General features: G+C 50.2%; 1 protein-coding gene across 2 annotated transcripts in view; it reads left to right on the top strand.

The window, feature by feature from the left end:
• LOC119962196 (ciliogenesis associated TTC17 interacting protein) overlaps window positions 1-27,613 on the top strand; it is a 53,350-nt gene that overhangs the window by 23,598 nt on the left and 2,139 nt on the right. For both annotated transcript variants that reach the window (XM_038790155.1, XM_038790156.1), the window contains 4 exons: window positions 4,464-4,550; window positions 18,073-18,240; window positions 20,395-20,519; window positions 23,217-23,293. In XM_038790155.1, the coding sequence (XP_038646083.1) occupies window positions 4,464-4,550; window positions 18,073-18,240; window positions 20,395-20,519; window positions 23,217-23,293 (457 nt within the window). The remainder of the gene's footprint in view (window positions 1-4,463; window positions 4,551-18,072; window positions 18,241-20,394; window positions 20,520-23,216; window positions 23,294-27,613) is intronic.

Genomic DNA, 27,613 nt, shown 5'->3' on the forward strand with positions numbered 1-27,613 from the left:
CACAACATCGGCCCCCTTTCCCTCCAGAAGCTCCAGCACTCCCGATGTCCCAAAAATCGCTACCATAGGGTCTGGCTTGACCTCCACCCCGACCATCTTAGAAAGCATCCCAAACACCACCTCCCAGCTCCTCGCAGTCCCAGAACATGGGAGCGTGATTCACCAGCCGCCGCCCACACTTCTCGCACCCATTGGCCACCCCGGGAAGAACCCACTCATCCTCGCCCAAGCCAAGTGTGCCCTGTGCACCACACTGAACTAAATCAAGCTCATCCTCACACAGGGGGAATTTGAGTTCACCCGCTGCATCGCTTCACTCCACAGGCCCCCAACCTATTTCACCCCTCCCCAACTTCTCCTCCCATTTACTCTTGATCCTTATTCCCCCCCCCCCCCCCCCCGCCCCCACCCTGCACCCTAACCATCCGTATATATCGCCAATCCTGCCCTCTCCAACTCATTCGGGAGCAGCAGTTGCTCCAACAGTGAGTACTCCGGCAGCTTGGGAAACGCCCTCTGCTCTTTCTGTGTAAAGTCCCACACCTGCTTGTACCTAAACTCACTGCCCTCGCCAACTCAAACCTCCCCCGCAGCTCGCCCGGACCCACAAACTTCCCTTCCGAGAACAAGACCCTAACCCAGTCCATTCCCGCCTCCCTCCATTTCCCATACATCCCGTCTATCTCCCCCGGCTTGAACCTGTTGTTCCCGCAAAGTGTCGTCAACACCGACATCCTCTCCCAACTTAAAATGCCTCCTCAGCTGGTTCCACACCCGAACCATCGATTGCACCACCGGGCTCCCCGTATACTTCCCCGGAGCTATGGGCAGCAAAGCCACTAATGTCGACCCACTTAACATCGTTCCACTTTAACATCGCTAAGAAGGTAGGGGCTTGAATGGGGCCGGGTTTGTTAGAAGCATCTAGGAGGGCTTCTTAAAACAATATGTAGATAGTCCAACTAGGGATGGGGCTGTACTGGACCTGGTATTGGGGAATGAGCCCGGCCAGGTGGTAGAAGTTTCAGTAGGGGAGCATTTTGGGAACAGTGATCACAATTCAGTAAATTTTAAACTGCTGGCGGATAAGGATAAGAGTGGTCCTCAGGTGAATGTGCTAAATTGGGGGAAGGCTAATGTTTGGTGCAGACTCCTTCTTCTGCAGGTGGGAACTGCCTGCCCACATGGCCTTTCCTGCAGCACAGCCATCAGCCCCTCTTCCTCCCGCTGCCGTCTACCCCTCCCTCCCCTCTATTTTTACCTTAGTCCTCAAGGTCTCTTCCTGCTGCTCCTGGCTCCGCGCCTGCCTCCTCTGGACTCCATCTACTGGCAGATGTTGGTCGGTGCAGGTAGTTAGGATTTCAGCTGCTCACCTGCCCTGACCAACATCTGCCACTAGATAGAGCCTGGCCGATGTAAAATACTGTGATTTTAGTGAGTGTACTTTAATTATTTTAATTGAGCAGTATTGTATATTGCATTTATTTACATTTAGTGATTTTTCTTTTACAAGTTATTTCAGCTCAGACCGCACAGTGCTGCACATGTCTGGCACACTATTTCAACTTGTGCATTGTTTTTTCCAGGCAAAAAATGAACCCAACTCCTGTTTTTAGCATTGATTCCCATGGGAACCCATGATTCACTTAAAGTTGTGATTTTCGGGTACACAGCCTCAACAAGGGAGGACTCCCTGCAGATTTGGGAGGAATTCCAGAGCTCAGAGCCCAGGCAGCTGAAGGCACTGCCGCCAACAATAGCGGAACAATTACAGTGAAACCAAAAGGCTCAGGTGGCCTGGGTTAGAGGGGCCCGCAGATCTTGGAGGGTTGTGGAGCTGGAGGAGATTAATGAGATCAGGGAGGGACGACATCACGAAGGGACCTGAGAACAAAACATTGGGCATTTTAAAAGCGAGGCGTTTCTTGACTGGGAGCCAGTGAAGGTCAGCGAGCGAAGGAGTGATGGGGGAAGGGATGGGACGATTTGCCGGTAGGATGTGATCAAGAGGGGAGGGAGGAGGCTTGTCTGCAGAACAATCGCTAGACTGAATAGCTGGGCCGAACGGCCTGTTTCTGTGCTGGAAATTCTAAGCAATGCTAACGAAATAGACTGAGCGTACCTCTCAAATCCTCCAGTAACACGCATAGCCTATTTCAGCTTTAGTGCTCTGCATTCTTTTTAATTTAATGCCATGCAGCCAACAGTTGTTGTTTGTTAAATATGAAAGACCGGCTTAAATTTCCAAACGTTGCCAATCAGATATTAGAAAACTGTGCAATCAAATCAAATTGCTCAGATCGTCTGTCAAAGCTGCCAATCTAAACGAGTATTGAACTCCAGACCAGACCAACAGCTCAAATATTTTTCCAACAGCCGTGCTGCATTCCAGCTCCTGACAACTGCCGGTGTCAGCCTTGGCTCAGCGGGTAACTCCAGGTTGTGGGTGTGAGCCCCACTCCACAGACTACGGCAAAAGAAATCTCTGCCAACACTCCCAGCGCAGTAGGGACAGGGGAGAGAACATATTTCCCCTGGTCACTGTCGTGTTCTTTGTGTTGCTAAATTCAGGACAAAGACCACAAAATAGCTCGGACTTGAACAAAGCTATAAATGTATTAATACTACTAATCTGGATTCGACACGTACTCCTAAATAATACACAGTTGATTCTTAACAGATAAACTACGCTCATCCACAACTAATCTTTAGACTGTTATAAACTATGATCTGCTCTTACTCACATTATCTATACTTCTGACTGTCTCGAGCCAACTCCTGCACTACTCTCTCCCCCAAGGCTTAGCATCAATGATCGATGCCTTATATACTTGTAGCTGTAGCTCCCTCTTGTGGCCAATCTAGACATCTCATTAACCCTTAATACCACAGTCACCAGCACTGAGGGAGTGTTGCACTGTCGACAGTGCCGTCATTTGCCGAGATGCTAAACTTAGGCCACTGAGATTCTCATGGTCACTATGTGAAGAAAGGTAGTGTGTTGAGGGGAGTGAGGATGGGGTAGTTATTCCCAGTGTCTTAATCAATATTCCTTGAACAACATCAATGAAAAAGATTGTTGTGTGTGGAGTCTTTCTTTGCGCCAATTGGCTGCTGCAATTCCTAGAATGTTACATTTTTCAAAGTAGGCTTCAAAGTGATTTTAAGTGTCCTGGGGTCATTAAAGATGAAAGTCTTCATTTTTATAAAAATTTTTATATAAAATTTGTCTCGCAGCTTCCATGTGGAAAAGCACTTTACAGCCAATGAAGCACTTTTGAAATGTAGTCACTGCTGCCATGGAGACAACATGGCAGCCAATTTGTGCACAGCAAGTTCCCACTGACAGAAATATGATAATGGCCAGAGAATCGGTGCTAGTGATGTGGAGTCAGGATAAATGTTAACCCATGGCACTGGGGTGAGCTACCCCGTTCTTCTTCGAACTAGTGGCCATAGGTTCTTTTACATCCACCTGGAAGAACAGACTGGGCAACGGTCGAATATCCCAGCTGAAAATCAGCACCACCATTAGTGCAACACTCACCCTGTACCACACCTGGAGTGTCAGCCTTGCTTTTTGTGCTCCGGTTTCCTCCCACAGATATTAGATTTGATATTGGGGAATGAACCGGGCCAGGTGATTGATGTTTCAGTGGGGGAGCATTTTGGGCCTAGCAATCATAATTCCATAAGATTTCGGGTAGTGGGCAGTAAACCTTTTAGTGGGCAGCACGGTAGCACAAGTGGATAGCACAGTGGCTTCACAGCTCCAGGGTCCCAGGTTCGATTCCCCGCTGGGTCACTGTCTGTGGGGAGTCTGCACATTCTCCCAGTGTCTACGTGGGTTTTCTCCGGGTGCTCCGGTTTCCTCCCACAGTCCAAAGACGTGCAGGTTAGGTGGATTGGCCATGATAAATTGCCCTTAGTGACCAAAAAGGTTCGGCGGGGTTATTGGGTTACGGGGATAGGGCGGAAGTGAGGTGCAGACTCAATGGGCCGAATGGCCTCCTTCTGCACTGTATGTTCTATGTTCTAAGACCAGCAGCGCGGGTTCAATTCCCGTACCAGCCTCCCCGAACAGGCGCCGGAATGTGGCGACTAGGGGCTTTTCACAGCAACTTCATTGAAGCCTACTCGTGACAATAAGCGATTATTATCATTATTTCCAAGGGCCGGTGCAGATTCGATGGGCCAAATGGGCTCCTTCTGCACTGTAAATTCGATGATTCTATGACTCTGGATTGGGACCACTATGTCTCCTGCGATGTTGCTGTCAATAATTCAAGATTTTAATTGTACACTGAGGATAATTTGCAAGTTGAACATAGTTTTCTGCACCCTTTCCCCCATTTGCATACATTTGAAGGGGGTTTTGCCTCTAAGGCATCACGCATGCCTCAGATTGTTAGATGTTGACAGCGATTCTCTCGCCTGTTTTTTTTTTGGGTGCTTCGGTACAGCTGAAGGATCAACCCCTGATGAAGAAGATGAGCATGAAAAGAGACGACGATGGTTATGTTGTGACGAAGGAAGTCACATCTGGACAGGTAGGTCCATGCAAGGATCAGCCTTGATGGCACGCAATAGTATTGAACATCAAATAATTTACTGCCCCAATAGGACAGGAGTACTAATTGCATCAAATTTGGTTGCATGCTTCCGATGCTGAGGTTTGCTCATTCATTCATGGGATGTGAGCATTCATGACATTGGCAACAAGGCCAGCAATTGTTGTCCATCCCTAATTGCCTGATGTTAACGGGGAAACATTGAAAATAATTGAGTGGCTTGCACTCAAGCCATTTCATAAGGCCGGTAAAAATCAACCCATTGCCAGGAGTCACATGTAGGCCAAGCCAGATAAGGGTGGAAGGTTTCCTTCTCTCAGAAACATGAGCGAATCAAATGGGTTTTTATAGTAATCTAGAAGTTTCACAATCACCATTATTGATACCAACCTTTCAGTCTAAATTTAAAAAAATTAATTCAATTTAAATTCCCCAGCTGCCTTGGTGGGATTTGAACTCATGACTGTGGATCAGTAGTCCAGGTATCTGGATTGCTCGATGGATTCTTTGCATCTCTATAAAGTTCACAAAGTCTAACCATTAAGAGTGGAAAGCAGCCAGAGATCATTGAGACAATTTCTGGTCGGGCTGGGGGCAGCCAGAGGGTTTTTTTTTGGCAGGTTGGCCCTACTGGGCCAGGCTGAAGGAGCGATGCCCTCATTTCCCTCAGACTCACATCTGCAGGCAGAAGAGAGCATTCCTCCTGTGACAGAGTCCCAATGCGTGTGTCGGCTTCCATCTCCAAATGGAGTTGGGACAGTGGAGAGCAATGACATTCGTAGGACCTCTGACTGCTTCATTACATGATGTGGAGATGCCGGCGTTGGACTGGGGTGAGCCCAGTAAGAAGTCTTACAACACCAGGTTAAAGTCCAACAGGTTTGTTTCAAACACGAGCTTTCGGAGCACGGCTTGGGGATGGGGGCATGGGGGCATTTCACCTGAAGAAGGAGCCGTGCTCCGAAAGCTCGTGTTTGAAACAAACCTGTTGGACTTTAACCTGGTGTTGTAAGACTTCTTACTGTGCTTCATTACAAGCAGGGGTATGAAAGCAAGAGGAGGCCGTTCAGCCTTTTCATCCTGTCCCACCCATTCAGTTAGATTATTTCATGGCTTGCTTGTGTCTTAACCCTATGTACCTTTGATTATGTAACCTTTAATACCCTTACCAAACAAACATGTAAGTCCATGACCTGAAGCGTTGGCCCAGATCTTTGCTCTGGAGACATGTCTGACGAGTCATGAAACTTTAGCTGACAGCCCAGATTTATAAACGGATAAACTTTGTTTACACACCTGGAGAAATAAAATTGTCCACCCTGCTTGGTTAAAACCTCTATGAGGTTGCAAGAAGTTTTTTGGGGGAATCTCTTTTGACAATCTCTCAGTGTTAATTTGCACAAGAGCAAGAGGTATCAATTGCCAACATTTTCTGTTATTAATAATTTAATGGTCCAGCATTTTATAGAGTTAAGAGGAATACCAATTGTTCTCAGAAAATTATGAATGGATGTGTTTCAGTAGTTTCACACGTTCCGTTGTTACTTTAAGTCCCATTGGTTCTGTAAATTGTGTTTTGGGTCGGTTAGTTCAGTTGGCTAGAGACAGCTGGTTCGTGATGTGGAGCGACGCCAGCAGCGTGGGTTCAATTCCTGTACCAGCTGAGGTTATCCCTGAAGGCCTCGCCTTCTCAATCTTATCCCTTCTCTGAGGTGTGGTGAGCCTCAGGTTAAATCACCACCAGTCAGCTCTCTCTCAAAAGGGGACTATGGCGATTTTCCTTTATTTTCCCGCATAGTGTGTACTGGGTGAATGGCATGGAGGTGTCATGAGTTGCCATGGAAGGTAGGAGGGACTATGGGGGTGGATGGATGGCTCGAGTTGGCATGGGGGCAATAAAGTGCTATGGAGTGTATGTGTGTGGGGGGCTAAATTTTCTATGGGGCTGTAAGGGACCATGGGAGTGGGCACAAACCATGAGTTGGCCCTGGGTTGGAATGGAGACTGCATAGGGGAACGGTTAAGGACTTTAGAAGTAACCTTTCAAAAGGTTCCTGAATCCAGAATAGGGTTCACGACCTTTCTAAGGAGCTATGTACCATCAGCCTGCACAAACATTGCGGGGACTTGGAATTGCCTGCTCTCGCAATGAAGCCGGCCAAGTTGGGCGTGCAGGGCGAGGGCTCACCACCGACACCCTTACCTCGCACCAGCGAAAATTGGCAGCCACCGGGAATGGGAGCAGGAACCCCAGAATCGACTCGCACACACCCATTTTTAAAGGCCAGAGCCCTTCCGACTCTGTAAAAATCCGGCAGGTTAACCCCTTCTCTGTCCATGGGTGCTACCAGACCTCCTTTCAAATAGTGGAGTGTTTCCAGCATTTCCTAGTTTTATTTCAAAGATCTATCAATCTCAGTTTTGAAATTCCCAATTGATCCATCGCGTCGGTAATAACTTGTGGGAGTGTGTTCCAGATGTCACTCCTAGCTAGCTCTATTTATAAGGTTGTGTCTCCCTGTTCTAACTCCCTCCAACCAAGGATATAGCTTCTCTCTACCTACCCTTACAAATAATAAAGCAGCACGGTCACAGTAAGCCATGTCCAGTGGTACAGACATGTCAGTGTGGTCAATGACCCTCAGTCTGGTTGACTGCATCTTCCGAGAGGCTACCAACCATATCAAAAACACTGGCAAATGTACCTCCAATCCAGAGAACTGAGCACAAAATCCAGGACTCTGAGGGAGTGCTGCACTGTTGAAGGAGCCGTCATGTAAATGAGTAAATTCGAGATTCCGCCTGCCCTCTTGGTGGGTGTAAGAAATCCCATAGCCACTACTTGAAAGGAGACAAAGCTGACAAATGGCAAATGACATTCATGCCACACAAGTGTCAGGCAATGATCATCTCCAACAACAGGGGATCTAATCGTTGCCCCTTGACATTCAATGGTATTACCATCGCTGAATCCCCCACAATCAACATCCTGGGGGTTACCATTGACCAGAAACTGAACTGGACCCAGCCATATAAATACTGTGACTACAAGAGCAGGTCCGAAGCTAGGAATCCTGCAGCAGGTGAGGCAGCACAGTGGCACATTTATTAGCACTGCTGCCTCCCAGCGCCAGGGTCCCGGGTTCAATTCCATCCTCGGGTGACTGTGTGGAGATTGCACTTTCTCCCCGTGTGTGCGTGGGTTTCCTCCGGGTGCTCCGGTTTCCTCCCACAGTCCAAAGATGTGCAGGTGAGGTGAATTGCCCATGCTAAATTGCTCCTTAGTATCTAAAAGGTTAGGTGGTGTTACTAGGTTACGGAGATAAGGTGGGGGCGTGGGCCTAGATAGGGTGCTCTTTCCAAGGGAGGTGCAGACACAGTGCGCCGAATGGCCTCTTTGTGCACTGCAGGAATTCTATGATTCTAAGTAACTCACCTCCTGACTCCCCAAAGCCTGTATACCATCTCCATGGCATAAATCAGGAGTGTGACTTTTTGCCTGGATGAGTTCAGCTCCAACACTGAAAAAGCTCGACACCATCCTTGTCAAAGCAGCCCCGCTTGATTGCTCCTCCTTCCACAAACATCCAATCCCTCCACCACCGATGAGTAATAGCAGCCGTGTGTACCATCTACAATAGTGGTTCCCAACCTGTGGTCCGTGAATCACCAAAACGTGTGTACGTTGAAGAACAAAAAAGGCTGCTGGATATGGCGTGCTGTGTGGGTACGAGCCTGAGGGCGCTGGTGACAGCACCGCTGCCGCTCCCGCCAACAAGGTACACCACGAGTCCAGTGGTGGCAGCGTCCCTCAAAATTTGGGGGCAATGGAGACGCCACAGGTGGGAGGTAGAGGCTTCAGTGTGGTCCCCGATCCGAGAGAACCATCGGTTTGTCCCGGGGACAATGGATGGGGGGTTCCTGAGCTGGCACAGGGCAGGTATTAGAAGGATGTCGGACCTGTTTATAGACGGGACGTTCGCGAGCCTTGGGGCGTTGGAGGAAAAATTCGGGCTCCTCCCCCCCCCCCCCCCCGGAAATGCCGTCAGGTACATGCAGGTAAGGACGTTCGTAAGGCGGCAGGTGATGGCATTCCCGCTGTTGCCAGTACGCAGGATCCAGGATAGGGTGCTCTCGGGGGCGTGGGTTGGAGAGGGCAAGGTCTCGGCGATTTAACAGGAGATGCAGGAGGAGGAGGCCTCGGTGGAGGAGCTAAAAGGTAAATGGGAGGAGGAGCTTGGGGAGGAGAGAGACGAGGGTACGTGGGCGGACGCCCTGGGTAGGGTAAAGTCTTCCTCCTCTTGCGCCAGGCTTAGCCTGATACAATTTAAGGTTCTGCACAGGGCACACATGACTGGGGCAAGGCTGAGTCGGTTTTTTGGGGCAGAGGACAGATGTGCGAGGTGTTTGGGGAGCCCGGCAAACCACGCCCACATGTTCTGGGTGTGCCCAGCGCTGGATGAGTTCTGGAGGGGCGTTGCGAGGTGTCGAAGGTGGTGGACACCCGAGTTAAGCCGAGCTGGGGGCTCGCAATATTTGGGGTATTGGATGAGCCGGGAGTGCAGGAAGCGAAAGAGGCCGGTATTCTGGCCTTTGTGTCCCTGGTAGCCCGGTGGAGGATTCTGTTGCAGTGGGAGGATGCGAGGCCCCCAAGTGTGGAAGCCTGGATCAGTGACATGGTAGGGTTTATCAAATTAGAGAGGGTCAAATTTGCCTTAAGAGGATCCGTGCAAGGGTTCTTCAGGCGGTGTCAACCGTTCCTAGACTTTCTAGTGGAGCGTTAGGAGATGGTCAGCAGCAGCAGCAATCGGGGGGGGGGGGGGGGGGGGGGGGGTGTACTCTAAGTTTACTAAGAATTTACCTGACCCAGGGAGTTCCCAGGTTCGATCCCAGCTCTGGGTCACTGACCGTGTGGCGTTTGCACATTCTCCACGTGTTTGCGTGGGTTTCACCCCCAGAGCCCAAAGATATGCAGGTAGGTGGATTGGCCACGCTAAATTCCCCTTAATTGGAAAAAATGAGCACCCTACCCAAGGTCAACACCTCCACCCTATCCCCACAACCCAGTAACCCCACCCAACACTAAGGGCAATTTTGGACACTGAGGGCAATTTAGCATGGCCAATCCACCTAACCTGCACATCTTTGGACTGTGGGAGGAAACCGGAGCACCCGGAGGAAACCCACGCACACATGGGGAGGACGTGCAGACTCCGCACAGACAGTGACCCAAGCCGGAATCGAACCTGGAACCCTGGAGCTGTGAAGCAATTGTGCTATCCACAATGCTACCGTGCTGCAGTAGCACATTGTCGGTAACACAGTCCAATGCAGAATTGATGTAATGGCCACAATGTGAGTGATCGGCTAATAGAGAGAATACAAGTAAGTCACTTTATGCACTTCAACTGGATGAATTGCTTTTCACAGTAACTTCATTGAAGCCTACTCGTGACAATAAGTGATTTTCATTTTCATTTTCAATTGCTGGACATTGCAAACCTTTCAACCCTGCTCACCTATGTAAGGTATGAACATAATGGAGAGATACATCAGGACTTCCTTTTTCGGAAATTATTGCCCAAGCGTTCAACTGCAAAGGCTATTTTTGACATGTTGAACACTTTCGTAATTCAAAATGGGATTGATTGGGCAAAAGGAGTTGGCACAGGTGGGGCCTGTGCGATGTTAGACCAACACACTGGGGTTGTTACGCAGGTAAGAGCAGTGTCTCCGTTAGCAACATTCATTCACTGCAGCATCCAAAGGGAGGTGTTAGCTGCTGATCTCATGGCCTTTTTGGAGGAAGTAGTTAAACGGTTCATTTTATCAAGGCCCATCCACTAAATTTTCAAATATATGAAATGAAAATCGCTTATTGTCACGAGTAGGCTTCAATGAAGTTACTGTGAAAAGCGCCTAGTCGCTACATTCCGGCGCCTGTCCGGGGAGGCTGGTACGGGAATCGAACCGTGCTGCTGGCCTGCTTGGTCTGCTTTAAAAGCCAGCGATTTAGCCCAGTGTGCTAAACCAGCCCATTTTGCAGCTCTATGTGACGAGGTGGGCAGTGATCACCATCAACTACTTCTGCCACCGGGGTCTTCTGGCTCTCCCGAGGAAACATCATTTTGAGTTGCATGATGAAGTGATCATTCTTTTACTTGGCTCAAAGTTTGAACTCTCACAACGCATCAGGGATGTTCGCTGGTTTTCGGTCACTTAAATGGGCTCAATCTTGAGTCTTCAGGGAAAATCGGTGGCAATTTTTCATGCGCAGGACAAAATAGAAGCAATGATCATGAAACTAGAACGCTGTCCTGTGACAGTGCTGGATTTCTCTCAGAACCATCTGACTGATGTCTGACTTAAAGTTGCCTCAGAATACCCAGAAGCATCCCACAAGGCAGTAAAGTTTCCGATGCCTTTTCCTACAACCTACGTTAGCGATTTCCAGGGCTTGTCGCATTGAAGACCAAATATCGGAATAAACATAACACTGAACCAGATCACCGATTGACACTTGTCATCCCTGGAATCTGACATCCAGCGTTTGACTTCTGTGAAATGACATCAGCCTTCTCATTATCTGTTTCCACTGGTTGGCCTATTTGTGACGCGTATTTGTGAGAGTTGGTGATGAACTATTAGAAATAGCTGTGTTTTCAATACCCCTCTTGACAGATAAGTTTGAAGCCCGCCAGCCATAGGCTATGTAAATAATGTTGAAAACGGCTTGCGTGTGTAAGAAGTTGCACCGCAGGAACTCACCAAGGTTCCTTAGGCGGCTGCTCCAAATCTGTGACCTCTATCATCCAGAAGGACAAGGCAGCAGATACCTGGGAACAGCACCACCTGGAAGTTCCTCTCCAAGTCACTCACCATCCTGACTCGGACGGCCTTTTCTTCACTGTTGCTGACTCAAAAGCCTGGAACTCCCTCCCTAACAGCACTGTGGGTGCACCTACACCTCAGGACTGCAGCGGTTCAAGAAGGCGGCTCACCCCCACCTTCTCAAAGGGCAACTAGAGATGGACAATAAATGCTGGCCAAACTAACAATGCCCACATCCCATAAATGATAAAAGATAGAGGAGGGAAGTGCTCCCCAGTGTTCTGGGTAAATATATGTCACTTGATCATCATCATAAAAAGACAGACATCATTGTCATATTGCAGTTTTTTTTGAGAGTTTGCAGGGTATAAATTGGATGCTACACTTCCTACATGACAACAGTGATGATGCATCAAATAAGGACTCAGCTGGTTGTAAAGAACTTTGGAATGTCCTGAAAGTGAGAGCAGTTCAACAAGAAAGGTCATCACCATCTTTCCAAAGGCAATCAGAATATTCCTCAAGGCTGAGATCAACAAACTCACATGAATGAGGGACCAAAGCTGGAACCGCAGAGACTAAGTACGGCACAGACTCAGTACGGCACAGACTCAGTACGGGCCGGCACAGACTCAGTACGGCACAGACTCAGTATCGCAGAGACTCAGTATCGCACAGACTCAGTACGGCACAGACTCAGTACCGCACAGACTCAGTACGGCACAGACTCAGTACGGCACAGACTCAGTACGGCACAGACTCAGTATCGCACAGACTCAGTACCGCACAGACTCAGTACGGCACAGACTCAGTACGGCACAGACTCAGTACGGCACAGACTCAGTACGGCACAGACTCAGTATCGCACAGACTCAGTATCGCACAGACTCAGTATCGCACAGACTCAGTACGGCACAGACTCAGTACCGCACAGACTCAGTACGACACAGACTCGGTTCCGCACAGACTGAGTATCGCACAGACTCAGTACGGCACAGACTCAGTACCGCACAGACTCAGTATCGCACAGACTCAGTACGGCACAGACTCAGTATCGCACAGACTCAGTACGGCACAGACTCAGTACCGCACAGACTCAGTATCGCACAGACTCAGTACGGCACAGACTCAGTACGGCACAGACTCAGTACGGCACAGACTCAGTACGACACAGACTCAGTACGGCACAGACTCAGTATTGCACAGACTCAGTACGGCACAGACTCGGTACCGCACAGACTCAGTACGGCACAGACTCAGTATTGCACAGACTCAGTACGGCACAGACTCAGTATCGCACAGACTCAGTACGGCACAGACTCAGTACCGCACAGACTCAGTATTGCACAGACTCGGTATCGCACAGACTCGGTACCGCACAGACTCAGTACGGCACAGACTCAGTATCGCACAGACTCAGTACCGCACAGACTCAGTATCGCACAGACTCAGTATCGCACAGACTCAGTACGGCACAGACTCAGTATCGCACAGACTCAGTATCGCACAGACTCAGTACGGCACAGACTCAGTATCGCACAGACTCAGTACGGCACAGACTCAGTATCGCACAGACTCAGTATCGCACAGACTCAGTACGGCACAGACTCAGTATCGCACAGACTCAGTACGGCACAGACTCAGTATCGCACAGACTCGGTACGGCACAGACTCAGTATCGCACAGACTCAGTATCGCACAGACTCAGTACGGCACAGACTCAGTATCGCACAGACTCAGTATCGCACAGACTCAGTACGGCACAGACTCAGTATCGCACAGACTCAGTACGGCACAGACTCAGTACCGCACAGACTCAGTATTGCACAGACTCGGTATCGCACAGACTCGGTACCGCACAGACTCAGTACGGCACAGACTCAGTATCGCAGAGACTCAGGACCGCACAGACTCAGTATCGCACAGACTCAGTATCGCACAGACTCAGTACGGCACAGACTCAGTATCGCACAGACTCAGTATCGCACAGACTCAGTACGGCACAGACTCAGTATCGCACAGACTCAGTACGGCACAGACTCAGTATCGCACAGACTCAGTATCGCACAGACTCAGTACGGCACAGACTCAGTATCGCACAGACTCAGTACGGCACAGACTCAGTATCGCACAGACTCAGTATCGCACAGACTCAGTACGGCACAGACTCAGTATCGCACAGACTCAGTACGGCACAGACTCAGTATCGCACAGACTCAGTATCGCACAGACTCAGTACGGCACAGACTCAGTATCGCACAGACTCAGTACGGCACAGACTCAGTACGGCACAGACTCAGTATCGCACAGACTCAGTATCGCACAGACTCAGTACGGCACAGACTCAGTATCGCACAGACTCAGTATCGCACAGACTCAGTACGGCACAGACTCAGTATCGCACAGACTCAGTATCGCACAGACTCAGTACGGCACAGACTCGGTACCGCACAGACTCAGTACGGCACAGACTCGGTACCGCACAGACTCAGTACGGCACAGACTCAGTATTGCACAGACTCAGTACGGCACAGACTCAGTATCGCACAGACTCAGTACGGCACAGACTCAGTACCGCACAGACTCAGTATTGCACAGACTCGGTATCGCACAGACTCGGTACCGCACAGACTCAGTACGGCACAGACTCAGTATCGCAGAGACTCAGGACCGCACAGACTCAGTATCGCACAGACTCAGTATCGCACAGACTCAGTACGGCACAGACTCAGTATCGCACAGACTCAGTATCGCACAGACTCAGTACGGCACAGACTCAGTATCGCACAGACTCAGTACGGCACAGACTCAGTATCGCACAGACTCAGTATCGCACAGACTCAGTACGGCACAGACTCAGTATCGCACAGACTCAGTACGGCACAGACTCAGTATCGCACAGACTCGGTACGGCACAGACTCAGTATCGCACAGACTCAGTATCGCACAGACTCAGTACGGCACAGACTCAGTATCGCACAGACTCAGTATCGCACAGACTCAGTACGGCACAGACTCAGTATCGCACAGACTCAGTATCGCACAGACTCAGTACGGCACAGACTCAGTATCGCACAGACTCAGTACCGCACAGACTCAGTATCGCACAGACTCAGTACGGCACAGACTCGGTACCGCACAGACTCAGTACGGCACAGACTCGGTACCGCACAGACTCAGTACGGCACAGACTCAGTACGGCACAGACTCGGTACCGCACAGACTCAGTACCGCACAGACTCAGTACGGCACAGACTCAGTACGGCACAGACACAGTATCGCACAGACTCAGTACCGCACAGACTCAGTACGGCACAGACTCAGTACGGCACAGACTCAGTACGGCACAGACTCAGTACGGCACAGACACAGTATCGCACAGACTCGGTACCGCACAGACTCAGTATCGCACAGACTCAGTATCGCACAGACTCGGTACCGCACAGACGCAGTACCGCACAGACTCAGTACGGCAGAGACTCAGTACCGCACAGACTCAGTACGGCACAGACTCAGTACCGCACAGACTCGGTACCGCACAGACGCAGTACCGCACAGACTCAGTACGGCAGAGACTCAGTAACGCACAGACTCAGTAACGCACAGACTCAGTATCGCAGAGACTCGGTACCGCACAGACTCGGTATCGCACAGACTCGGTATCGCACAGACTCAGTACGGCACAGACTCGGTACGGCACAGACTCAGTACCGCACAGACTCAGTACGGCACAGACTCGGTATCGCACAGACTCAGTACCGCACAGACTCAGTACGGCACAGACTCAGTACCGCACAGACTCAGTACCGCACAGACTCAGTACGGCACAGACTCAGTACCGCACAGACTCAGTACGGCACAGACTCAGTATCGCACAGACTCAGTACGGCACAGACTCAGTATCGCAGAGAATCGGTATTGCACAGACTCGGTACCGCACAGACTCGGTACCGCACAGACTCGGTACGGCACAGACTCGGTACGGCACAGACTCGGTACGGCACAGACTCGGTACGGCACAGACTCAGTACCGCACAGACTCAGTACGGCACAGACTCAGTACGGCACAGACTCAGTACGGCACAGACTCGGTACCGCACAGACTCGGTATCGCACAGACTCAGTACGGCACAGACACAGTACCGCACAGACTCAGTACCGCACAGACTCAGTATCGCACAGACTCAGTACCGCACAGACTCGGTACCGCACAGACTCAGTATCGCACAGACTCAGTACCGCACAGACTCAGTATCGCACAGACTCAGTCCCGCACAGACTCAGTACGGCACAGACTCAGTACGGCACAGACTCAGTACGGCACAGACTCAGTCCCGCACAGACTCAGTACGGCACAGACTCGGTACCGCACAGACTCAGTACGGCACAGACTCAGTACGGCACAGACTCAGTACGGCACAGACTCAGTACGGCACAGACTCGGTACCGCACAGACTCGGTACGGCACAGACTCGGTACGGCACAGACTCAGTACCGCACAGACTCAGTACCGCAGAGACTCAGTACGGCACAGACTCAGTATCGCACAGACTCAGTACGGCACAGACTCAGTACGGCACAGACTCAGTACGGCACAGACTCAGTACCGCACAGACACAGTATCGCACAGACTCGGTACGGCACAGACTCGGTACCGCACAGACTCAGTATCGCAGAGACTCAGTATCGCACAGACTCAGTACCGCACAGACTCAGTACGGCACAGACTCAGTACGGCACAGACTCAGTATCGCACAGACTCAGTACGGCACAGACTCAGTACGGCACAGACTCGGTACCGCACAGACTCAGTATCGCACAGACTCAGTACGGCACAGACTCAGTACCGCACAGACTCAGTACCGCAGAGACTCAGTACGGCACAGACTCAGTACGGCACAGACTCGGTATCGCACAGACTCAGTACGGCACAGACTCAGTACGGCACAGACTCAGTACGGCACAGACTCGGTATCGCACAGACTCAGTATTGCACAGACTCAGTACCGCACAGACTCGGTATCGCACAGACTCAGTACGGCACAGACTCAGTATCGCACAGACTCGGTACGGCACAGACCCGGTACGGCACAGACTCAGTACGGCACAGACTCAGTACCGCACAGACTCAGTACGGCACAGACTCAGTACGGCACAGACTCAGTACGGCACAGACTCAGTACGGCACAGACTCAGTATCGCACAGACTCAGTACGGCACAGACTCAGTACCGCACAGACTCAGTACGGCACAGACTCAGTACTGCACAGACTCAGTACGGCACAGACTCAGTATCGCACAGACTCAGTACGGCACAGACACAGTACGGCACAGACTCAGTACCGCACAGACTCGGTATCGCACAGACTCAGTATGGCACAGACTCGGTACGGCACAGACTCGGTACGGCACAGACTCAGTACGGCACAGACTCAGTACGGCACAGACTCGGTACGGCACTGACTCAGTACGGCACAGACTCAGTATCGCACAGACACAGTACGGCACAGACTCAGTACCGCACAGACTCAGTATCGCACAGACTCGGTACCGCACAGACTCAGTATGGCACAGACTCAGTACGGCACAGACTCGGTACCGCACAGACTCGGTACGGCACAGACTCGGTACAGCACTGACTCAGTACGGCACAGACTCAGTACGGCACAGACTCAGTACGGCACAGACTCAGTACGGCACAGACTCGGTACGGCACTGACTCAGTACGGCACAGACTCAGTACCGCACTGACTCAGTACGGCACAGACTCAGTACCGCACAGACTCAGTATCGCACAGACTCAGTACCGCACAGACTCAGTACGGCACAGACTCAGTACGGCACAGACTCAGTACGGCACAGACTCAGTATCGCACAGACTCAGTACGGCACAGACTCAGTACCGCACAGACTCAGTACCGCACTGACTCAGTACGGCACAGACTCAGTATCGCACAGACTCAGTACCGCACAGACTCAGTACCGCACAGACTCGGTATCGCGCAAACTCAGTACGGCACAGTCTCAGTACGGCACAGACTCAGTGCTACTCTGCACAATGCATGAACTTGGAGGGTCTTCAGGACCACTCAATGCAACAGATTAAAAGTAAAGTAAGGTCGCCACAGTCCCAGAGGACCATAGGCTGCTCTCCCCTTTGAGAGCTGGTTGGTAGGTGATTTAACCTGAGGCTCACCTTTTAGTGCAGGATGCAGATTCTATTTGTGCTCTCCCCAAGATGCTGAACAGGTGCGCTTATCACAAAAAGCTGAAGAGTCTGGAACTGTTAAGATTGAGGGGTGACCTAGCCGAAGTTTTTACAATTCTGAAGGAATAGATAGACGTAGGCAAGGTGTTTATCCTTGCTGGGGGGATCACAGCTATGGGGTATAAATATAAAACGGCCTCTGCTTAATCCATTCGGGAATTCAAGGGAAACATCTTTATCCAGAATGCTGAGAATATGGGACTCGTTATCACAAGGAGCAGTTGAGGCAGAGTTATGTTTAAGGGATAGCTGGATAAACACTTTAGGAATAAGGAATATGTTGATGGGGAGGGATGTAAAGCCGATGCCAGTTGATTTGAATGGCCTTTTTCTGTGCTGTAGGCTGACAGTAACTCCGTGTAATACCGTTCCATGTTAATCACTCTTGTGTTGTTTGATCAGAATCTGAGGTTGGAGACTTTCACCTACAAGCTGGAGGAGATGCAGGGGTTTGTGTCGGAAGCCAGTAACCTGGTCCTTTTGCGGATTCTGGCCCAGCGAAACAAGGTCCCTGACAACATCAGCTTCCTCTCTCTTGACACCGAGATGAAACTTTTTCCTTCTACGTATGTAAGTGCCGAGTCTGGGATCCATTAATCAGCAGAGTGAGGAAGAGGGGGAGCCTTGGCTACTAGAGATTTTAAAATGTTCTAACCAATTTGACTTTGATTTCAGGAAACTCTATATATACACACACGCACATGCACGCACACACCATAATGGTCCTCATGTCGGCGAGGTTTACAACAGCTTCTGCAAGATGAAGCTGTTAAGGGGAACCCAGCAGGGGCACTAAGATCAGTATAGCCCCTCGGGTGAGAGGGACATGCCCAGGCAGTGCCCTGGCACTTACCACTGTTATGGGCCAGGGTTTAGAGAACCCCAAAGTGTATCATGGAGTTCACCTGACCCACAACTTTTTTTAGATTGTGGTATGGGGAGCACACGGCGCACTCTACAGGTGTGGTACAGCAGAAATTTAAAAGTATTTTTTAAAGCAAAACAATGTTTATTCTATGAACTCAGTTAAAACATACAGTGGAACATCTTAGCAACCATCAATTCAAATACACCCTCCAAACAATACAACACTCTCAGTAATCCTTAAACTGTCCTTTTAACATCCATAAAGCAAAAACCCTTTTTACAGAAGCACATCAGGTTTAAATTCTCTACCGAGAGCAGTTCTCACTCTGAATTCACCAAATGATCTAGAGATAGTCTTTAGATGGCAGAGAGATCAAAATTACACCTTCTTTGCCTGGCTGCAGCTCCAACACTAAAACCAAACCAAAAAGCTCCACCCACACTCTGACATCACTGCGGCCACTTGAGTAGACAAACATTTCTTAAAGTGACATTCCCATGACACCGCTGGCACTGCTCCCTGGCAGTGGAAGGTCCTCTGACGAGCCCCACTGGAGGTGGGGGGGGGGGAGGGGCAGCACGTTGGCACAGTGGGTACCACAGCTGCCTCACGGCGCCGAGGTCCCAGATTCGATCCCGGCCCTGGGTCACTGTCCGTGTGTAGTTTGCACATTCTCCCCGTGTTTGCATGGGCTTCACCCCCACAAGCCAAAGATGCGCAGGTTAGGTGGATTGGCCACGCTAAATTTCCCCTTAATTGGAAAACAATTAATTGGGTACTCTAAATTTTAAAAAAAGGAGGTTGGGGGCGGGGTTCCCTTATGTGTGGTGGGGGCACCCCAATACTTGTGTGTCTGTGTGTGCCAGTGGTGGGGGTGGGGTGCGAACCAATGTCTGTGGTGGTGGGGGGAGTTCCTCTTGTACGTGAGGGTTCCGTTTTAGCACAGATCGCGGTGCCCTTTAAACATGGCGCCCCAACCCCTCTGTGGAGCTGGGTTTGCCAGCTCTATAACCAGCACCATCAGGCCCTGCCTCACCAGGGCAACGCTGAAAACCGTGCCCCCAGATTCTCCATGCAATGAGCGCTAGAGTATCTGGTTTAGCTCACTGGGCTAAATCGCTGGCTTTTAAAGCAGACCAAGCAGGCCAGCAGCACGGTTCGATTCCCGTACCAGCCTCCCCGGACAGGCGCCGGAATGTGGCGACTAGGGGCTTTTCACAGTAACTTCACTGAAGCCTACTCGTGACAATAAGCGATTTTCATTTCATTTCATTTCATTTTTTTCATCTGGAGGGGAAACCTGGCCATGCAGCTGCTGTGCCATTTTTCTCGTTGAAACATTCGCCCACTGTTTCTGATTGTACAATGTGTCACCTGTGGGTGGTACTCTGCCTCCGGGTCAGAAAGTTGTGTTCGTAATCCTGTTCCAGAGACTCAAATACAAAATTTAGGGAGTGCTGCACTGTTAAGTGTGCCATCTTGCGTATGAGCTGTTAAACCGAGGACCCCATCTGTCTTCTCAGGTGGAATATGACCGGGTTTTATTTTGAGAACAGCAGGACTGTTATTCCTGGCATCAACTCACATCAAATAATAAAACACATTGTCGAATGTTCACCGGTATCGCTGTTTATGGGAGCTCGCCCCCATTTCCCACAGTAGCAGTTGCAACACTGCTTTGCGATGTCCTAGGGTCGTGAAAGGCACTGTGCAAAATGCAGAACTTTATTTTCTTTTGTGTGTTGAACCATCCGATTGCCTGGAATCCCCAAACGATCCCACGAATCTTGGCCGCAGCAGCTGCTGGACTTTTGATGCGTTCCTTGTCCCGTGAAATTCTGTCTCTTTTTCAACAGGTGGATCTGGGACACAGGATGATGAAGATCGGAAAGGAAGAAAGGGACGTTTTTGGCATCGAGAGAACGATTTACGCGGAGGAAAACGGTCCGATGAGCTGGCAGTGCAACTTCCTCTCGGATGGGTGAGTGCTGGAAAAGCCCCGCTTCTATTTTATTATTTATTTACTAGTTTGGGTGCCTGAGGCCCATTGTGGAACCAGCAGAGAAACAAAGCTTAATTTTAAATTAATTGCATCATGGCGGCGCAGTGGTTAGCATTGTAGCCTCATGGCGCCGAGGTCCCAGGTTAGATCCCGGCTCTGGGTCACTGTCCGTGTGGAGTTTGCACATTCTCCCCGTGTCTGCGTGCGTTTCGCCCCCACAACCCAAAGATATGCAGGGCAGGTGGATTGGCCTCGCTAAACTGCCCCTTAATTGGAAAAAATAATTGGGTAATCTAAATTGATTTTTAAAATTTTTTAAAATTAAATGAATTGCTCCTTCATGTGTGTACTTATCTGGGGACTGTGACACTCCATGCAAAAACCAACTGGGCTTAATTGGTGGCACTCTTTGCCCTTGTTGTGGGATTTGGATGAGGGATGGGCAAAAAGTGCTGGCCTTGCCAGTGGTGTCCGCCTCGCATGAAATAAGTTTTTAAAAAGGTAGCAAGTCAACGATAACTTGCACTTGAACATGGGGGGGGGGGGTGGCTCTCCATCTTTAAAAGGTGCCCTGGTCTGTGTGCTGAAACTGAACTCTTCCCCCACCCCCTCACAGGCATTGGGTCACCACAGGCTTTGGGGTGCTCCTCCATGCCACCACACATAAGGGAAACCCTGGTACTGCCAGGATGGAACTTCCAGGGATGTCCCAGGGCACTGCCCGCCCTAGTCCCTCACCACTCTGGGGTTATACTTACCTGTGCTCTCCTGGCGCAGTGATCTCGACTGGTTTTCAGTTTTGAACATCACACCAGCCGAGTGGGAAGATACATTGAGGTTGGAAGGGGTGGCAGTGGCGTAGTGGTGTTGTTGCTGGACTAGTAATCCAGAGACCCAGAATCATGCTCTGGGCACCCGGGTTCAAATCCCGCCATGGCAAATGGTGAAATTTAACGATGATAGATTCAAGTCTGGAAAACCAAGAGGACCGTTGTTGGAGGGATGGGTGGAGCTTAGAGAGAGAAAGAAGAAGAATCTTATTTTGAACAGGGACGGGGAGAAGGTTTTGGAAATCGTCGAAGAGAAGTTATGAAAGTGCCACCAAGGCAGGCTTTGGAAAAGGGTTCTGAAAGAATGCCCCTGACAGAAGAAAAATTGCTTCGTAAATGCAAGTGTTGCCTTTGTCTGACTCTGTAAGTGGCATGAGAGCTGTATGTTCTGTTAAAGTGCTGTTTAGTGAGAACTTGTGTGTTAAGGTTAAGAAACTACATGCAATCTGTTAGTGTTAGAGTTGAAGTTAAAAAGTTTAAATATTGTTTTTTTTTGTTTTACTAAAGATTGTTTATAAAATAACCAAACCCTATTTCTTATGTTATCACTCCTGGAACAAATCCAGCTTTCCGCACCACCTTAAAACTTAAAAAAGCTTGTCCAGTCTCTTAGGCACTGTTGAGAGCTGACCAGACATGGCGGAGTATTGATTCATCAGCTGAGAGAGGGAAATAGATGATAAACAGCAGGAATTTTCCTTGCCCATGTTTGACCTGATGCCATGAGACTTCATGGGGTCCAAATCTGTTGAAGACTCTAGGCCCTGCCAACTGGGTACCACCTCTAGCGGGGCTGTCCTGTGCACACCCAGGGGTGGTGACGTTGCTGTCTGGTACATTGTAGGGTATGATTCGGAAAGTATGACAATGGCAGCCTGTGGCTTGACTCATCTGTGAGACAGCTTTCCCCATTTTTATCCAGACCTTCAGACGTTAGCAAGGAGAACTTTGCAGGGTCGACAGGAAGGGGTTTGCCATTGTTGTTTCCAGTGCCGATGTCAACGCTGGGTGGTACATCCAGTTTCAATTCCCACAGACTTTGTAACTGTTTGATACAAAAGTCACGAAAGATGATTTCTTGGTCGCCATTACTGAGACTAGCTTTTAATTCCAGATTTATTGATGGAATATTAAATTCCACCAGCTGTCGTGGTGGGATTTGAACCCGCGCCCCTCGAGCATTAGCCTGAGGCGTATGGATTAATAGTCCAGTGACGTTATCAACATGTCACTAGCTTCCCTTGAATGCCTGCAATATGGAAAAAGAGTAAAGAAATGAGCTTAATTGGAAAACTTATCAAAGAGACAACATAGATACGATCGGGTGACAGGCCTCCATCCATGCGGCATACCTTGAGGATAAAGAAACCGGGTTATATGTGCAATTCTGGCCTCCTGCACATCTCCGCTTTCCATCGCTCCACCATTGCCAGCTGTGCTCTCAGCTGCCCAGGCCTTAAGTTTTCGCCTCCTTTCCCGAAAACCCTCCACTTCTCTACCTGTTTAAAGACATTCTTTAATTCCCTCCTCTTTAGCCTGTTCTAATATCTCCTTACATGGCTCAGTGTTGATAAAGCTCCTCCGAACCACCTTGGGGCTTTGGCCAGAATTCTCCGACTGTTGGGATTCTCTGAGCCCGCCGGCAGCCCAGCCCCGCCTCGCCCGCGGGTTTCACTGTGGCGTGGTTCGGCTTCAATGGGAAATCCAGTGTGCTGCCCAGAAACACGCGGTTGGCGGACGGGAGAATCCAGCCCTTTGCTTTTAACCATGTTACTGTTTCTGTTAGATCGACATTGTCTCTGCACATTCCTCGCTGATGTCGCTGTGCATTCCGTTCCTTTTGCAGGCATTTAACAAGCAGAGTGCAAGTGGGCTCTCCAGTCACAATGGTGCTGACCCATGTACCTCACATAAAACAGATAGGTACTGTGATTTTTATACATGCTACACTGTTGGAGGGAATTGTGATATTTATTCACACAGAGGAATGTGAGATGTGGAGCTCACTAGTTGCAAGGGTAGGGAAAGCGGATTCCAAATGAACTTGTATTTGATGAGGACTAACTGTGGGGGGGAAAAGCTGAGAAGTGACACAAATTAGGTAGAATCATAATAGAACCAGGGCTGAATGGCCTCCCTGTGCTGCCAAATTCTATTCTTTCATCTGCTGTTTCACATTCCATCCCATACAAAGGACACTAACCAGACGAAAATGGTTACATTGATATGGGGATGCATTATCCACCCTTTCTGCTGTTCCCTAACAGTGACAGAAACAATCACAGAAATGGCACGTCCAGGCTCTTAAACTCTCCCCAAACCCCTCTTTCTTTTTTAAAATAATTTTTATTCAAATTTTCCAACAACAAATTTTAACCCAACAACGACAAGAGAAAAAAAAACCCTCCCCCCCAATACAAAAACAAGAAATTAACAACAAGAAAGAGTAATAAACATAGAACCGTAAGATCAAACCCCCATAACGAACCCATAGACCCCCCCCCCCCCCCCCCCCCCCCACGGGTTGCTGCTGAAGTTGACCACCCTCTAATGCTCCGCCAGGAAATCAGGAAAAGGCTGCCGCCGCCGGAAGAACCCTTGCACCGACCCCCTCAGGGCAAACTTGACCCTCTCCAGTTTAATGAACCCGGCCATGTCGTTAATCCAGGATTCCGGGCTCGGGCTCTTCGCGTCCCTCCACTGCAATAGGATCCTTCGCCGGGCTACTAGGGACGCAAAGGCCAGAATACCAGCCTCCTCGCCTCCTGCACTCCCGGCTCCGATGCTACCCCAAAGACAGCGAGTCCCCAGCCCGGTTCCACCCTGGAGCCAACCACCCTGGACAAGGTCCCTGCCACCCCCTTCCAGAAACCCTCCAACGCCGGACACGCCCAGAACATGTGGGTGTGATTCGCTGGGCTCCCCTAACACCTGCCACACCTGTCCTCACCCTCAAAGAACCGGCTCAGCCTGGTCCCAGTCATATGCGCCCTATGCAGCAGCTTTAACTGGATTAGACTAAGCCATGCGCAAGAAGAGGAGGAATTCACCCTCCCCAGAGCGTCCGCCCACGTCCTCTCGTTAATCTCCTCCCCCAACTCCTCCTGCCACTTCCCTGTCAGCTCCTCCACCGAGGCCTCCTCCCCCTCCTGCATCACCTGATAAATTGCCGAGATCCTACCCTCACTGACCCACGTCCCCGAGAGCACCCTGTCCTGAACCCCCCTTGGCGGCAATAGCGGAAACTCCGCTACCTGCCGCCTAACAAACGCCGTAATCTGCATGTACCTAAAGGAATTCCCTGGGGGTAGACCCCACTTCCCCTCCAACTCCTCTAAGGTCGCAAACTTCCCGTCTAGGAAGCGGTCCCCCATCCGCCTGATTACTGCCCTGTGCCAACTTAAAAACCTTCCATCTATCCTCCCTGGTACAAACCGATGGTTCCCCCGTATCAGGGACCAGACCGAGGCCTTCACTTCCCCCCTATGCCTCCTCCACTGCCCCCAGATTTTGAGGGTAGCCACCACTACCGGACTCGAAGAGTACCTTGCCGGGGGGAGCGGCAACGGGGCCGTCACCAGCGCCTCTAAACTCGTGCCCACACAGGACGGCGCCTCCATCCTCTTCCGTGCGGCTCCCTCCATCACCCACCTACGAATCATTGCCACGTTCGCAGCCCAGTAATACCCACACAGGTTGGGCAGCGCCAATCCACCCACTTCCCTGCGTCGCTCCAAGAATACCCTCCTCACCCTCGGGGTCTTCTGCGCCCACACAAACCCCGGAATGCTCCTGTTAACCCTCCTAAAGAAAGCCTTCGGAATCATAATGGATAAACACTGGAAGAGAAACAAAAACCTCGGGAGCACCGTCATCTTAACAAACTGGACCCTGCCCGCTAGGGAGAGGGGCAGCACATCCCACCTCCTGAACTCCTCCTCCATCTGCTCCACCAGCCTCGTGAAGTTTAACCTATGCAGGGCCCCCAAGCTCCTGGCTATCTGGACTCCCAGGTATCTGAATCTCCTCTCTGCCCTTTTCAGCGGGAGCTTCCCCTATCTCTTTCTTCTGGTCCCCCATATGCACCACAAACAGCTCACTCTTCCCCAAATTGAGCTTATAGCCAGAGAAGTCTCCAAACCCCCCCAGGATCCTCATCACCTCTGGCATCCCCCCCGCCGGATCCGCAATGCCCCCCAAACCCCTCTGCCATGATACCTCTTTCCGTTCGTTCAGAAGCTTACCCCTTCAACAACTTATCTTCCTGCTCAATGCCCACTGTTTCCCGCAATAGGTGCCATGTAGATCAAATGACATTGCATTTCTGTAGTGTCTTTCCCCAAACTCAGCACATCCCAAAGTGCTTTGTAATAATAATCTTTATTAGTGTCACAAGTAGGCTTACATGAAGTTACTGTGAAAAGCCCCCAGTCACCACACTGACGCCCGTTCGGGTACACAGAGGGAGAATTCAGAATGTCCAATTTACCTAACAGCACGTATTTTGGGACCACTGTGCTGGCAACAGTGCTAAGTACTGTGCTACATTTTTCAAAGTGTGATTTAGGAATCACGGCAGACAGTTTACACCCAACAATTTCCAATGAGCAGCAATATGATGATAAGCAGATAATCTGTTTGTAGTCACTTTGTGTGGTGAATGTAACATGGTAATTCACACTGTACCTTTGTAAGTGCAGTAGCGTTATCCGACCACTAGGGGGAGTAGCTCTAGGAATGCTCAAGAGCTTGTACAGGGCTCCACCCTTGGCTCCGCCCATGACTCTTCCCCCTTGTGCTGCTGTATAAATACCCTTGTCCAGAGTCAGCCTGCAGTTCACCGAGAGTTCATCAACGGGTAACAGGCTGGCTCTGTAGTAAGTAGATTAAAGCCTATATTCATATCTGAAAACACGTGTCTGGTGAATTGATGGCTCCATCACTTTGGTTGAGGGGTAATTATCAACAGGAACCCCCCACCCCTCGGGAAATCTCCCTTGCTCTTCAGAATAGTGTGGTGGAACCTGCTGCATCCACCTGAGGGGGTAGATTGGGAAGGTGCTGGCGAAGAAGTGTGGCATAATGATGTATTGCATTTTTCAGGTGGGACGCACCACATCCACGTTGGTGGATGGAGTGAATGTTTATGGTGGTGGCGATCCCATTTAAGCGGGCCTCCACCGCTTGAACAAGGCAGCCCTTTCAAACATCACACAGCTATTCCCTAGTACCCTGGACCGCACATGTGCATTGGGTGAGGTTTGGGTTATCAACAAACACTTTGAGTGAGAACTGGCTGTTCAATCAATCAAGCTCACTTTAAATGCTGAGAAACTAGAACTATGTAGGAGCAGAAAGATTTAGGGTTCCATGTGTAGAAATCATTTAAAGCCTGTGGACAGATACAAATGATCATTTAAACGGCCAATTGAATGTTGGCCTTCATTTTAAGGGACTGGTATACGAAGGGGTGGAAGATATGGGCAGCACAGTAGCACAGTGGATAGCACGGCTGCCTCACAGCTTCAGGGTCCCGGATTCAATTCGGCCTCGAGTGGCTGTCTGTGTGGAGTCTGCACATTCTCCCCTTGTCTGCGTGGGTTTCCTCCGGGTGCTCCAGTTTCCTCCCACAATCCAAGGATGCGCAGGTTAGGTGGATTGGCCGTGATAAATTTCCCCTTAGTGTCCAACCGTTAGGTGGGGTTACGGGGTTAGGGTGGTGGTGTGGTCTTAAGTAGGGTGCTCTTTCCAAGGGCCGGAGCAGACTCGATGGGCCGATTGGCCTCCTGCACTGTAAATTCTATGATTGTACGATATCGTGGGTGGAGTACAAGCCGCTAGTTAAATCGTATCCGGAGTAACGGTGTTCAGTTCTGGCAATCGCATCACAGGAAGGACATACTGGTCTTGGATGGGATACAGCACAGATTCACCAAAGCTATCAGGATTAAATTATGAGGGAAGGTTGCATGCTCTTTGTTGGAACCAACAATTCTACGGACATGTGCTTGTAGGATTAGAATAGCGGTTTTAATATAATCACAACAGAGCCAACCGGTTAGCCATTCAACTTTCGGTGAACTGGCCGGCTGACCCTGTGGCACTGATCTTTATACAGCCGCTCCAGGGGGAGGAGTCCTGGGCGGAACCAAGGGAGAAGCCCCGTGCAATTCTCGAGCATTCCCAGAGCTACTCCCCCTGGTGGTCAGGTAGTGCAACTGCACTTACAATATAGGCACATGT

This window comes from Scyliorhinus canicula, chromosome 2, assembly GCF_902713615.1.
Source record: "Scyliorhinus canicula chromosome 2, sScyCan1.1, whole genome shotgun sequence".
Classification (NCBI taxonomy): domain Eukaryota; kingdom Metazoa; phylum Chordata; class Chondrichthyes; order Carcharhiniformes; family Scyliorhinidae; genus Scyliorhinus; species Scyliorhinus canicula.